This window comes from Trichomonas vaginalis, chromosome II, assembly GCF_026262505.1.
Source record: "Trichomonas vaginalis G3 chromosome II, whole genome shotgun sequence".
Taxonomy (NCBI): domain Eukaryota; phylum Parabasalia; order Trichomonadida; family Trichomonadidae; genus Trichomonas; species Trichomonas vaginalis.
Genome location: NC_067204.1, coordinates 15,725,112 through 15,737,159, shown reverse-complemented (window position 1 = coordinate 15,737,159; position 12,048 = coordinate 15,725,112). Strand labels below are relative to the sequence as shown.

General features: G+C 31.2%; 7 protein-coding genes across 7 annotated transcripts; 5 read left to right on the top strand and 2 right to left on the bottom strand.

Moving 5' to 3' along the window:
* Window positions 1–1,020: 1,020 nt before the first annotated feature.
* On the top strand, window positions 1,021–1,401 carry TVAGG3_0551650 (uncharacterized protein; the record flags this gene model as incomplete). Its single annotated transcript, XM_001313419.1, has 1 exon — window positions 1,021–1,401. The coding sequence occupies one exon, from the start codon at window positions 1,021–1,023 to the stop codon at window positions 1,399–1,401; it is 381 nt and encodes a 126-aa protein (XP_001313420.1).
* A 97-nt stretch (window positions 1,402–1,498) lies between these two features.
* Window positions 1,499–3,022, top strand: TVAGG3_0551640 (uncharacterized protein; the record flags this gene model as incomplete). The annotated part of the gene is made up of 1 exon (XM_001313420.1): window positions 1,499–3,022. The coding sequence occupies one exon, from the start codon at window positions 1,499–1,501 to the stop codon at window positions 3,020–3,022; it is 1,524 nt and encodes a 507-aa protein (XP_001313421.1).
* Window positions 3,023–3,665: 643 nt separating this feature from the next.
* On the top strand, window positions 3,666–4,817 carry TVAGG3_0551630 (tropomyosin family; the record flags this gene model as incomplete). Its single annotated transcript, XM_001313421.1, has 1 exon — window positions 3,666–4,817. One exon carries the CDS (start codon window positions 3,666–3,668, stop codon window positions 4,815–4,817), a length of 1,152 nt encoding a protein of 383 aa, XP_001313422.1.
* A 29-nt stretch (window positions 4,818–4,846) lies between these two features.
* On the bottom strand, window positions 4,847–5,438 carry TVAGG3_0551620 (uncharacterized protein; the record flags this gene model as incomplete). Its single annotated transcript, XM_001313422.1, has 1 exon — window positions 5,007–5,423. One exon carries the CDS (start codon window positions 5,421–5,423, stop codon window positions 5,007–5,009), a length of 417 nt encoding a protein of 138 aa, XP_001313423.1.
* A 115-nt stretch (window positions 5,439–5,553) lies between these two features.
* Window positions 5,554–7,379, bottom strand: TVAGG3_0551610 (3'-5' exonuclease protein; the record flags this gene model as incomplete). The annotated part of the gene is made up of 1 exon (XM_001313423.2): window positions 5,562–7,379. The coding sequence occupies one exon, from the start codon at window positions 7,377–7,379 to the stop codon at window positions 5,562–5,564; it is 1,818 nt and encodes a 605-aa protein (XP_001313424.1).
* Window positions 7,380–7,495: 116 nt separating this feature from the next.
* Window positions 7,496–7,876, top strand: TVAGG3_0551600 (SANT/SWI3/ADA2/N-CoR/TFIIIB'' DNA-binding domain-containing protein; the record flags this gene model as incomplete). The annotated part of the gene is made up of 1 exon (XM_001313424.1): window positions 7,496–7,876. One exon carries the CDS (start codon window positions 7,496–7,498, stop codon window positions 7,874–7,876), a length of 381 nt encoding a protein of 126 aa, XP_001313425.1.
* A 382-nt stretch (window positions 7,877–8,258) lies between these two features.
* On the top strand, window positions 8,259–10,821 carry TVAGG3_0551590 (antigen BSP-related family; the record flags this gene model as incomplete). The annotated part of the gene is made up of 1 exon (XM_001313425.1): window positions 9,215–10,732. The coding sequence occupies one exon, from the start codon at window positions 9,215–9,217 to the stop codon at window positions 10,730–10,732; it is 1,518 nt and encodes a 505-aa protein (XP_001313426.1).
* Window positions 10,822–12,048: the final 1,227 nt, after the last annotated feature.

The following is a 12,048-nucleotide window of genomic DNA, read 5'->3' as shown; positions in this document are numbered from 1 at the left end:
AATGTAATATACCGTGTTTATGAACAGATTCATTTTAGTGTAATGATTTTTTAAGAATTGCACTGAAATCAAGTCGCCAGCTCTTGTACCAAACTTATTTAGAACATATAGAAATTAAATCAGTGGTTGAATTTGATCCTCACATAAGATTTAGTAGGGAATCTTCAATATTATGACTATGATTGAGTTATGAGTTTGTCCATATGAGTTTATTATCTACCCATCAATACTTATAGCCCAATCTTGATATAATACTCTATATTAAATTTAATAAAATTTTTTCTAAATTAAGCTGAATTTTTGCATATTTGAAGAGATTTACCAGATTTTGGTGATATATGTTAGATTCGTATTATATATGGCATTTTCCTAAACAAATACTGAGTGTGATCAAAGAATCATGGAAAAATTGTTATTATTTAACGAATATACTCAACAGAGCCTTTGTATATCACTAAAACTCCATTGATGCAATAATAATATGACTATTCATATTCAAATCATGTTGATAACATCGATAATTTTTTTTATGCATTGTTTAAAGAAAGACATCTGAAAACAGCTTTGTATCACTATGTATGAACAATTGAAAGATGGGCATGCACGTAAAAATGCTAGTTTACATCTTTTGATTCAGAACCACAATAATTTGGAAAATTTTCTTGTTATACCGAAGGACATATTATATCATACGGATAGTAATGCAATATTATAAAGCAATTGATTGAGTTCTGCAATTTTTAAAAATTTAGTTAAAATTCATGATTTAGATTCATGTTATTTTGACAATCATCTGATAAACTATTGGAATAATATAAATCAGAGAATTCCGGTAAAAGATTTAGTTCCATATGTCGAGTTTACGATTGTTGAAAAATTCCGGTAGATTTTACAAAAGTTTACGATTTAAAAATTATTTTATTATTGATGATGACTATCTTTGTAACCAATTTATCTTTTTTCAAAATCCTACCGAAAAATTCAATGAGATTGAATTCAATTTTTTTTTTCAACATTCTCATGCTCTCTTTATTGTTTAGTGTTTCTCTTTCAGCGAAATGGGATCGCACAGTCTTTCAAGATGGCACATGCCCATCAACTTCAACGTTTGAGATCAACGACGTTTATTTTGAAAATTTAGATGCGGAATCTCAGAACGGTGGTGCTATTACAATTAGAGGCTGCACGGGTACACTTAAAATGAATGTAGTTACCTTTATTCATTGCATTTCTCGATCAACAGGCGGTGCAATTTTCATAGAATCAAATCCATATAATGTCGATGCCACAAAAGTTTGCGTTTCAAAGTGCTCATCCACTCAAAATTGCCAGTACGCTCAGTTTACTTCTTCCCAAGGCACATTTACTCATACATATTTCAATATCTTCTTGTTCGAATGATCAAGGAGCAACAGTTTTCCAAACAAAATCGTATCGCACGCCATCAATCTCCAATTGGAATATTTCTCAGTCTCGTACAATGAAACAATTCTCTTATATGATGGAGAATTCTCCAACGATCAGGTATCTCAACTTCCACGCATGCCCATGCTATAATGGATTCACAATTGGTGCTTCCCTCCAACTCAGTTATGCCAAGTTTGTTGATAACAACATTTATAATCGCTACTTCATGTATTTGTCTGGAATATCCACATTTCAATATTGTTTCTTCAAGAACAACAACGGATTCATCAAACACTCACAATCTCTTTCAATAACAGATTGCTATTTTGATAATTTCCAAGTTGATGGACCAGGACTCAGTTTTACACGAGTTCAGACATCAGGTGAAGTATTTCCAACAAACTTTGAAGTCTATTCCAACGGAAATTGTATTGCTGTTCCTTATGTCGGCGAACAACCACCAGCTCCAGAGATTCCACCAGCAACACCACCTCCAACACGTTCTCCAGCACCAACACAGTGGCCAATGCCAACAGCTACTCCAGTTCCACCTGCTTCTACAACACCCGATAAAAATTTCGAGTACCAGATATACAGTGAACGACAGAATGTCACAGAACAGTCAAGAATAATTGTTCACGACTGTGTATTCAATAACATTAAACTTGGATTGAGTATTACCGGAAATAATCTTTACGTAAGACTTGAAATGTGGGAAACTACTTTCTATAAATGCTCTAACCAATACGGTAACGATCAAAGTCCTGCTGGATTTTTGTTCTATCCACAATTTAGTGGTTCAAATGAATTTGTTTCATGTCTTGTCAACAGAACATGTGGATATGAATTAACTGCGCATCACTCAATATTTGCATATGTTAAAGTAACACCAACATCGTATAACCATGCAAACTTAACTTCGATTACAAGATGTGCACCAGATCCAGGAGGAAGTAATGCTGAAGGTAGATACAACACTGTTGATTTGAGATCAGGAAAACATGTTTTCAACAGCTGGAATTCATCAAATTGTCAGGTAACAGATACAGCTGGTATTTTCACTGTTGGTGATGGCCAAGGCGGAACAAAATCACAAATCCTTTATGCCACATTCTATAATAACTATGCTACAGGTTCAATGGTTTTGAACTGTTTAAACACAGATATTGTTTATTCCCATTTGAATATAATCAAAGATAGATCAGATAAAGCTGCACTTTTCCTTGCTGTAAGTTCTACTTTCTTACTGGAATCAAGTATTGTATTAGATTGCCAAATGAAGGACAATAAAATGATGTCATTCCAATCACTTATTAATCCATCTTCATCGTCTTCATCCACAGCTACAATTAAGTCATGCTTCCTCCAGTCAAATATTGATACATCTGGATGTACTGTTATAGATACAGTTCGTCAATCAACAGAAACATATAAACTCACTCACTTCGCTAACTTCATTTGTGAAGTCGAAGTCTCTGCAAAACCATTGGCTCCTCAACCAACATTCATGACAAGATGCATGAGATTTGATGTTTCTGAAGCGAACAAGAAGTTCTTAAAGATGAAGAAGACTAAGGTTGGAATGGCTTTCGCAGAAGCTACATTATCAGTGTAAGTTAATTTTTTTAGTAAACTATTTATGTATTTATGTAATTTATGTATTTAGTAATTTCTGACAAAAAACATGAATTTGTCAAATTTTTAGTGTCAGAAAATGACCAATTTTTGACAAACAGAGTCTCAGAAAGTGGTTATTTTTTGCATATTTTTTGTTCACTTTATATATAGACTGTTTGTGGAGCTTGCTTCTTGTAATCTGAAGAGTATAACAAATCCATTTATACATGGACCAAGGAATATAAAATACACATACACGTTCTATAATATCATGATAGAATCTGGCAACATTTATAGCCCATAAAGTTTTTCACAAATGAATGTTACCATTGCATACCATTGTTACATGTTGAGGTGCCAATCTGACTGAATGTAATAATTAGTGATGAATAACTAAATATTTGTATTTGTTGTGATTTCCAACTTGAACACGCTTTAACTAATTGTAATACAATTTGTGCATTAGGAACTCGGGATGTAACTCATGAATTTGAATCAATTTTCAAAAATTTTTGAATATAAAGTTCGAAATCCAAAAGGATAACTTAGCTTATGTACAAAACATTCATTTTTACATTGCAGATCTTATTCGGTAAAACAAAATATTTTTATAAATTATATTTTGTCACTTTTTTGTGTAAATGAACTCTGTTGAAGAAATTGACGAACTCCGCCGGATTGATATTCTTACGGCCAAACGAGATTCCTTAGACAAGTCCATCAATGAAGCAAATCATGCTCTTTCTCTCTTAGAAACAATGCAAGAAAATCTGTCAAGCCAACATTCAGCTCTAAACCTAGAGATTGATGAGCTCGAAATAACAAATCAGAAATATCTTGATAGCACAAATAAAGTTCCACATTATAAAGATTCACATAAAACATTGGAATTTTTTGATCAGCTAAAAATCCTTGAAGCTGAGACCGAATATATCGATGCTACATTAGAAGCACGCCGAAAGAACATAAATGATCTTAAAAGTCATCTCTCAGCCTCTAACTCTCAATTAAAGAGACTTGAAACTCAAATCTCCGAACTCAATGACACACTTGAGAAAACCCAAAAGACAGAGCATGAGCGCGAATCTGCAATCAAGATTCTTAAGCAAAAAATATTCGATGCCGATGACGAATACAACCGTACGCAGGATATCTGCGAGAATCTCAAAGTTGAGATCCAAAACCAAGCCGACGAGATGAAAGAGATATCACCAGAGGCCATGGAATTACTAGTTCTTCAGAAAGATACTTTGATTGAAGAGGTCAGAAAAGGACAAGAAGAAGTAAACAAATTAGAAGCCAGAAGCAAGCAAAACCAATCGAAATACGCAGCCCAGGACAATTTCCAGCAGAAGAAATTGGACAAAGAGGCTTCTCCTTTGGTCTGGATGAGCGAAAGAAACTCTCTTCTCATCAAAATCAAGAAAGCCCAACAGGAACTCGCACAGCTTAACCAACGCGATAGATCGGCCAATAAAACAAGAGAAAAAACCTCACAATTGGCTGAAGAATCGCAATATTCAGAAGATGATGTAAAGAAAGCTCTTTATCTTGAACTCCAAGAGATCATGAACCAACAAGATACATTCATGGAAGATGCAATCGAAACAGAAACCAATTATCGTGAAGAATTAAAGAATCAGATCAAAGAAATCGACCAAACAGCTGATTCTATCAACTCTTTCAAGGACGGAGCTCTTGATTTGATGAAACAACATAATACTATTGCATCAGGAAAGGATAGACTTGAACTTCTCCGCCAAGAACTTCATGATCTCAAATCAAAGTTATGAAAATATCTTTTATTTTTTTGTATTCTTTCAATATTAAAATTAACTGTTTTAGATTCACTTGTATTTCTCTCATTCTTTATTATTTTTTAAATATTTTTATCAACTTGACATCTGAGACACAATTTCTCTTCCAAAAAGTAACTTGGAATCAAATTTTGATCTTGTGAGAGGGTAAAAGCTCCAACTTGACTAATTGTAAGAATCTATAGTTATATTTGTTGGTATTATTTCTTCTGTTTCAATTGGAGGCATATCTTCAGTAGGAGCGTGTTCTAAAATGTAAAGAGAGGGAAGTTTCTCCTCAAAAAAATCAGCATTATCTTCGCTAAGATTATCAATGAACAGATCTAAAAAATAATTAAATCTTAATGAATATAATGCAATTGAATTTGGATGTTTGCAACATAAAATACTTATTCTAACCTTAATGAAAAACTCTTCAATTTCCTGTTCGTATTCATTAAAATCTTCATACTTTTGTTGCAACGCATGAGCATAAAGTACTGGGTATTCTAATGGAGACCCCTGCATAATGAATTTGGTTAGCGAATTAAATGTATTCATTATGTCGAATGTGCCTTTAGTACTAACTTCGATTGGATTCATTAAAAAATAATGGAAAAAATTGATGGAAAAATAAATATTGGGGGAAAAAAAGTCAGAATAATATTTTAGAAACTACAAAAAGCTATCCCTTAAAAATTAAAAGTTTGTACTATAAAAAGAAATGATTTATTGCGAATATTACTCGTTCGCATTTTCTTCATCACTACTAGAGAAATTCATTACTTTAGATTTCCTGAAAACGCAGACTAAATGATGATGTGATAAATGCTCCCAAGTTGAGTTTTCATCATTCATATCAACATTGCAATCAGCACATTTCAAATCATACTGATTTTCACTCTTTCTCTCCAAAACCATTGCATTAACAAGTTCTTCAATTGCATTATCAAGAGTGAACCTCATTAATATTCTATTGAATTCTCCAGGGATTTTATAGCAAATCAAAGGATAATCCTCAGGAATATCTTCCTTTTGCAATGCAAAAATCTGTGTGTGTTTATGAAATAAATGGACAAACAGTTCACAAGGAGAATCAAATCCAATTCCACAATCGAAACATGACAAAATTCCATGATTGACTTCGCCAAACTTTAATTTATTTGCGCAGTCAATTCCGAGATTCATAACTTCATCACTGTAAATGTCTTCATCATTATAACATGTAGGTGAATGTTTCCACATACTGGATAAAATAGTTCCATGATTTGTCCATGCGTAATCTTTCAATTCTTCTTCATTGTCAAATTCAGTAGAATCGAAATAGAAATGATCATTTTCTTCGCGAATTCTCTTCTCCATTTTATAGTACGAATATACAATATCTTTCAATTTCATGTCCGGCATTTGCTTTATCATTTTCGCATGCTCTAATCTCGCGTGTGTAAATGCAATATGAATTGTGTTAAGTTTACGATGACATATTTGACATTCCCAGTTGTTTTCTTCAACTTCTTTGAAAACAGATAACCCCAAAATAATTTCATGAATAACTCTCTTTAGATAAGAAGGAGTTTGACAAGGAAAATAAAGATTTGGAATGATTTCACCATGAAAATCCCAAACATGGCTTTTAATGTCATCAAATTCTTTTTGACAAATATGACAAAAATTATTTGTCACTTCACCTGTTGCCAAATAATGATTTAACATTGTTTGTTTGGGTCCAAACTCTTTTGTGGGCTCATAAATCTTTTCTTTCCTTATTATACTCTTATCGAATATTTCTGAACCGCGATATGCAACATCTGTTGTAAAAACAGGACGATATGATTTTGGAGTTGGTTCTTTTTTGACTTTTTCTGTTTTATCCTTTCTTTTTCTATCTTTTTTTGACTTTTGTTTCGGTGGTTGGACAATTTTCTGTGATTTATATTTCATTTTAAGACTTTTAACAGCTAAAAACAAGCCATAAACATCAAATGCTGCATATAAAATTTGTTTGACAGAAAGTGGTCTTTTTGTCCAATCACTTGTTGTCATCTTCTTGTCTTTGAATTGTGCACTCGGTTCTCCTACAAGTGTTGTTATCATTTGTTCGAAATTGAGCGGCAAGTTGTTTGGTGTCAAATAATATTTTTCAATATCAATTATGTCAAAAGTTTCATCAAACATTTGGCGGAGTTTCTTTTTATCTTGAGAAATTCCTTTGGCATAGAAAGTGTGTGCCTGAAGGAAATTATGTAATGAGTCTGTTCCATCCTCTAAAGAGTTAGGAACAATGAGAACTCCTTTTGAAGAACAAAATTGGAACAAAGAAATAGGGTGAGCTTGATCATTACGATTTGGTTTCCATTCTAAATCAATGCAAATAACATTTCCGTCGTCAAATTGATTAAAGCATTCAGATAATTTATCAGATTCAGATGAAATAACTGTAACAGAGACAGGCGTGTTCTCGAAGAAGTCAACAAGTTTAGTTTCACCTTCTTCCCAAAAAACATTAATTAAATCATCAAGTTGTTGACTATCCGGGCCAAAAGAAATACGAGGTAACATTTTTTAAAAAGTAACATCCACTTTCAGACAAAAACGATGCCAACTTTAAAACTATAGTATGGTAAAATCATGTGAAAAAAATTGTTGAAGCAGCAGCTGAATCTGTTGAAAGAGCAATGCCAGAAGTCTTAAGGTGGGAATCAAAATTGGACGCTTCAATTAAGGCGTCAGAAATTCCTCAAAAGAACTTTGATGAAGAAATCATAAATCTAAATCAGAAAGACATATCGAATGAATCTCGATTTGCGAGTATAATGCGATTGAATTCACGATGCCCCATGAACTTACTTCTTTTTTCATTTCCAGCACCATTAAACAAGAAGGATGAATACATCAAGGCAGTCAAAGATCGATTGTCTACAAATACTGAAATGAAAACATTCAACGTTGCAATCCGCGAATACTTTGCTGCTAAGGATTCATCTATGCGTAATCCTGAGTCAAGAGATCAAATATGTGAAGATTTTGTTTCCAGATTTATTAGAAATGAGATATGATAATTACTTCTTCTGTTAATAAAATATTTTTATTCTTCTTTGAATATTTATACGAACAGTCCATAAGAACAAATCATTTCATGATTATTTTATCGTTGATCCGCTTCTGACAAAGATATATATTAAATTTCATTAATATTCTCGATCAGATAACAATATCAACTTATATCAGAGTATGGTGCCAGCTATAATGATATATTAATAAAGATTGAATTTTTCCGATATGAACTCAGAATTATATTTTGTTTCATTTTAATAATATAAATTAAATCATAATTTTTTTTGTTCTTCAATCGAATATTTCGATAACGTAAACTTTTGATCAAACTCAAAAAGCGGTTAAAGTTCTTAAAGTGAATCCTCAGAAAAAAAAATTACGTTTTTATGTTTAAAAATTTAAAAGATCAATTTACTCTTGAAGAGTATACCATGAGTCACCTCTAAGTGATGACCGTAGACACAAAATCCATAAGTATAGTCCTTGAAAAATCTCAAATTCAGCTCCAAATTTCATTTTGTTCAGAATACAAACCCGAAAATTCAACATACAACACTAAATGACTATAACATATGCTATAATTAATGGAATTTAGTACAATTGTTCATCTACAATCAATCATTATTCAAAATTGCTTATTCTCAAACATAATTTTTTGCATTTTCGAGTTTTAAAAGTACTATATAATAATATTCATTCAAAATTTGGCAAAAAGCGAAAATTAAAATTTGATTAATTTATACTTTTAATTTAATGTTTTTGAATACATGAATGCTGATTTGTTTTCTACTTTCACAACGTAATATCAGTAAATTTCAATATCGTCCTGGAAGTAATGATGAAGTTATTGTTAATTGTTGCGGATCAGAAGGTGACATTGTTATTCCTAAAACTGTCAAAGAAATAACTGAAGAAGTTTTTGGTTTATCTGGTTGTGATAAAGGTCTCACTTCAATTAGTTTCCAAGATGACAGTGAAATTATCAGTATTGGAGAAGCTTGCTTTTTTGGGGCAGCTATTGAATTAGCAAATCTCAGTAATTGTAATAAACTAGCTTTTCTTAATTCATCACTATTTGCAGAATGCCCATTTTTAGAAACAGTTATACTCCCAAACAATATTTCAGGTATAGGTGAATATTGTTTTAGAAGTACTTCTAGTTTACAATCAATAACCTTTCCAGGAAACATATCATGGATTGGATATAACGCATTTTATGAATCTAAACTAATATCCATCACGATACAAGAAAACTTATCATCGATTGAATATCCGTTTTATGGTTGTAATTCATTAATAAATATCACAATTCTTGGAAATGTAAATATTTTGATGAAAGGATGTTTCGAGGATGTGATTCATTAACAAATATCGCAATTTATGGAGATATTGATACTATTAGACCCAGTACATTCTACGAAAATGCGCGAAAAATATCAAACGTAACAATTCTGGGAAAAGTGAGATATATAGATTTCCTCGCATTTTATAGATGCTACTCATTAACAAGTTTCAAATTCAATGGAGGTTTAGAGTATATTGGATCTGCTGCATTTAAAAATTGTTCAAAACTAACAAGCTTCTCAAACTCAGATTGTTTAAATATTATTGCAGATGAAGCATTTTATGGATGCATAAATCTAGAGAGTATAACAATTGCAGGTGATAACATATCTATTGCAGATAAAGCATTTTTCGAATGCTCAAACCTAGCAAGCATCACAATCACAGGCAATTTAACATATATTGGTGAATATGCGTTTGAGAGATGCTCAAACATCGCAAGCATCACAATCACAGGCAATTTAACATATATTGATAGTTGTGCGTTTGATGGATGTTCAAACTTAACAAGCATCACAATCACAAGCAATTTAACACACATTGGTGAATTTGCGTTTAGGAGATGTATAAACTTACCAAATGTAGCAATTCCAGGAAGTTTGACATCCTTGGAAAAGGGCATATTTTTACAATGCTGGAGATTGGTATCTATCGCATTGCCAGAGTGTTTAGTATCTATTGAAAATAGTGTGTTTTCATTTTGCGAAAAATTATCAAATATCACAATCCCAAGAAATGTAACGTGGATTGTAGGTTATGCATTTAATGATTGTAAAAGCTTAATAAGTATCACATTGCCAGAAGGAATAAATGTTGTTTCTTATGGCTTATTTGATGGTTGCATAAACTTAACAACTATCAATATACCACATAGAACAACATATATTGAATTTGAAGCATTTGCAAATTGCATCTCATTAACAAAAATCGAATTCCCAAGAAATTTAACAACAATTTATGAAAAAGCATTTAATGGATGTGTAAGTTTAACAAGTCTCATATTCCCAGAAAGTTTAACATCTATTAGATATCAAGCATTTGGAGGATGCACAAGTTTAACAAGTATCACACTCCCGGGAAGTTTAACGCTTATTGAATATGATGCATTTTCTTCTTGCCCAAAATTGAAAAGTATTACATTCCAAAACAATACTAATACAATTAGTTTTGGCACAAATATATTTTCTGACAATATACTAAATATTTACATCCAAGGAATGTTTATTGCAAATCAATCTAGTCGAAATAGAATACAACCAAACAGTCATTTATATGTAACAGATCAAACAGTTTTAACAAACACGTCCAAAGAATTTTTTGGTGTAAAGTCAGTTTATGTTCACTATAAAAACATAACAGAACTTACCGATCAAATGACAATTGATGTTCTTCAATACATCGCTATTGAGCACAGAATTGATCCATTTGTTTTCCCTCAAACTGTAAATGATCCTATTATTTATGAATCTGATTATAGTTTTCTCTCTATTCTCTTGATTGGTCTTTACTCATAGTCAATTTCATGAATAAAACATACCCTATAATTTTATGAATATGGCACTTTTCGTCGATTTTCAAAGAATTAAATCGCTTCTATCTCAATAACTAATAAACATATAAGATTTTTGAAAGTATATATATAGTGTACTACATCTCAAGATATTATTAATATGTATTAGAAAGAATAATATATTGGATTTTGATATCACAAAATGACTTTTCAATTTATTGTAGTTCCTCACAGAGTTGAGATTCTACAAAATTCTTTGCAGATAATTTATGAAGGGATGATAGACTAACGAACTATAGATACATGAATTGAAAATAAAAAAATCGATTAAATATGAACCTTCATAAACCGTTTAAGAAACTTAAAAACTATTCTTTATTGTTTATTTTGGACGAAGTTTAATATGATTGTGGTTTTATTGGACAATAATCGAGTAACGGAAAAATATAACATTTATCTATAAAGTGAAAATTTAGAGGTATATTTCGTAAGATATTTCCTCTCTGATTACAAGAACTATTGTGAGCTATCAATCTAATGAAAGAGAGCAGATTTGGCCGTAATGAAAATGCAATACTTCGAAAATCAATGCAAAAAAGATTAATTTGTTAGAAACAATCGACTATGACACTGAATTCTAAGAGCAAACGTTTACATTAGGATATTTTGATCATTTCCAAATATTGCAAAATTGCATTTAAACAAGTTAAGGAGAATACTATATTAACCGTGTTGTAAGGAAATATAACAATTTTAAAGATTTTGCGACAGAATTTGAAAAAATATGAAAATCAGATATATAAAAATTGAATAAAATAACATTATGATGGAATATAAGTAGATGAGCTATTAATGCTGCTATGATTTAAAATTGAGTAGTAATGAAATAGAATTTCGATTAAAAAAATTAATGTAATCGTATGAAAGCTTTGATCCTAATAATTAATATTCGCAAATATTTTAACCTACTAATAAAATTCTGATTATATTAAGATATTTTAAAAATGAGATTCCAAATTGAATGGTGATGGAGATGAAAATTTTTAAAAATATAAATAAGAGGATAAATTGATTGAGATATTAACTAGTAAATATTTGAAAAAGTAAATTATTTGAAATCCTTTAAAAATGTTACGGATAAAAGCTATATAAATAAAATGACTGGTGTGGTTGGTTAGCTTAATGTGTAATATCAAAAAGAATTAATGGGTGTTGTTCACTGAGCAACTTTGAGAAGAATCATTTGTGATTCTTGTCAAAGTTGAATCAAAGACAACAATTGATAGACAATGCTTGTCTTTGTGTACAACATTCACTTGA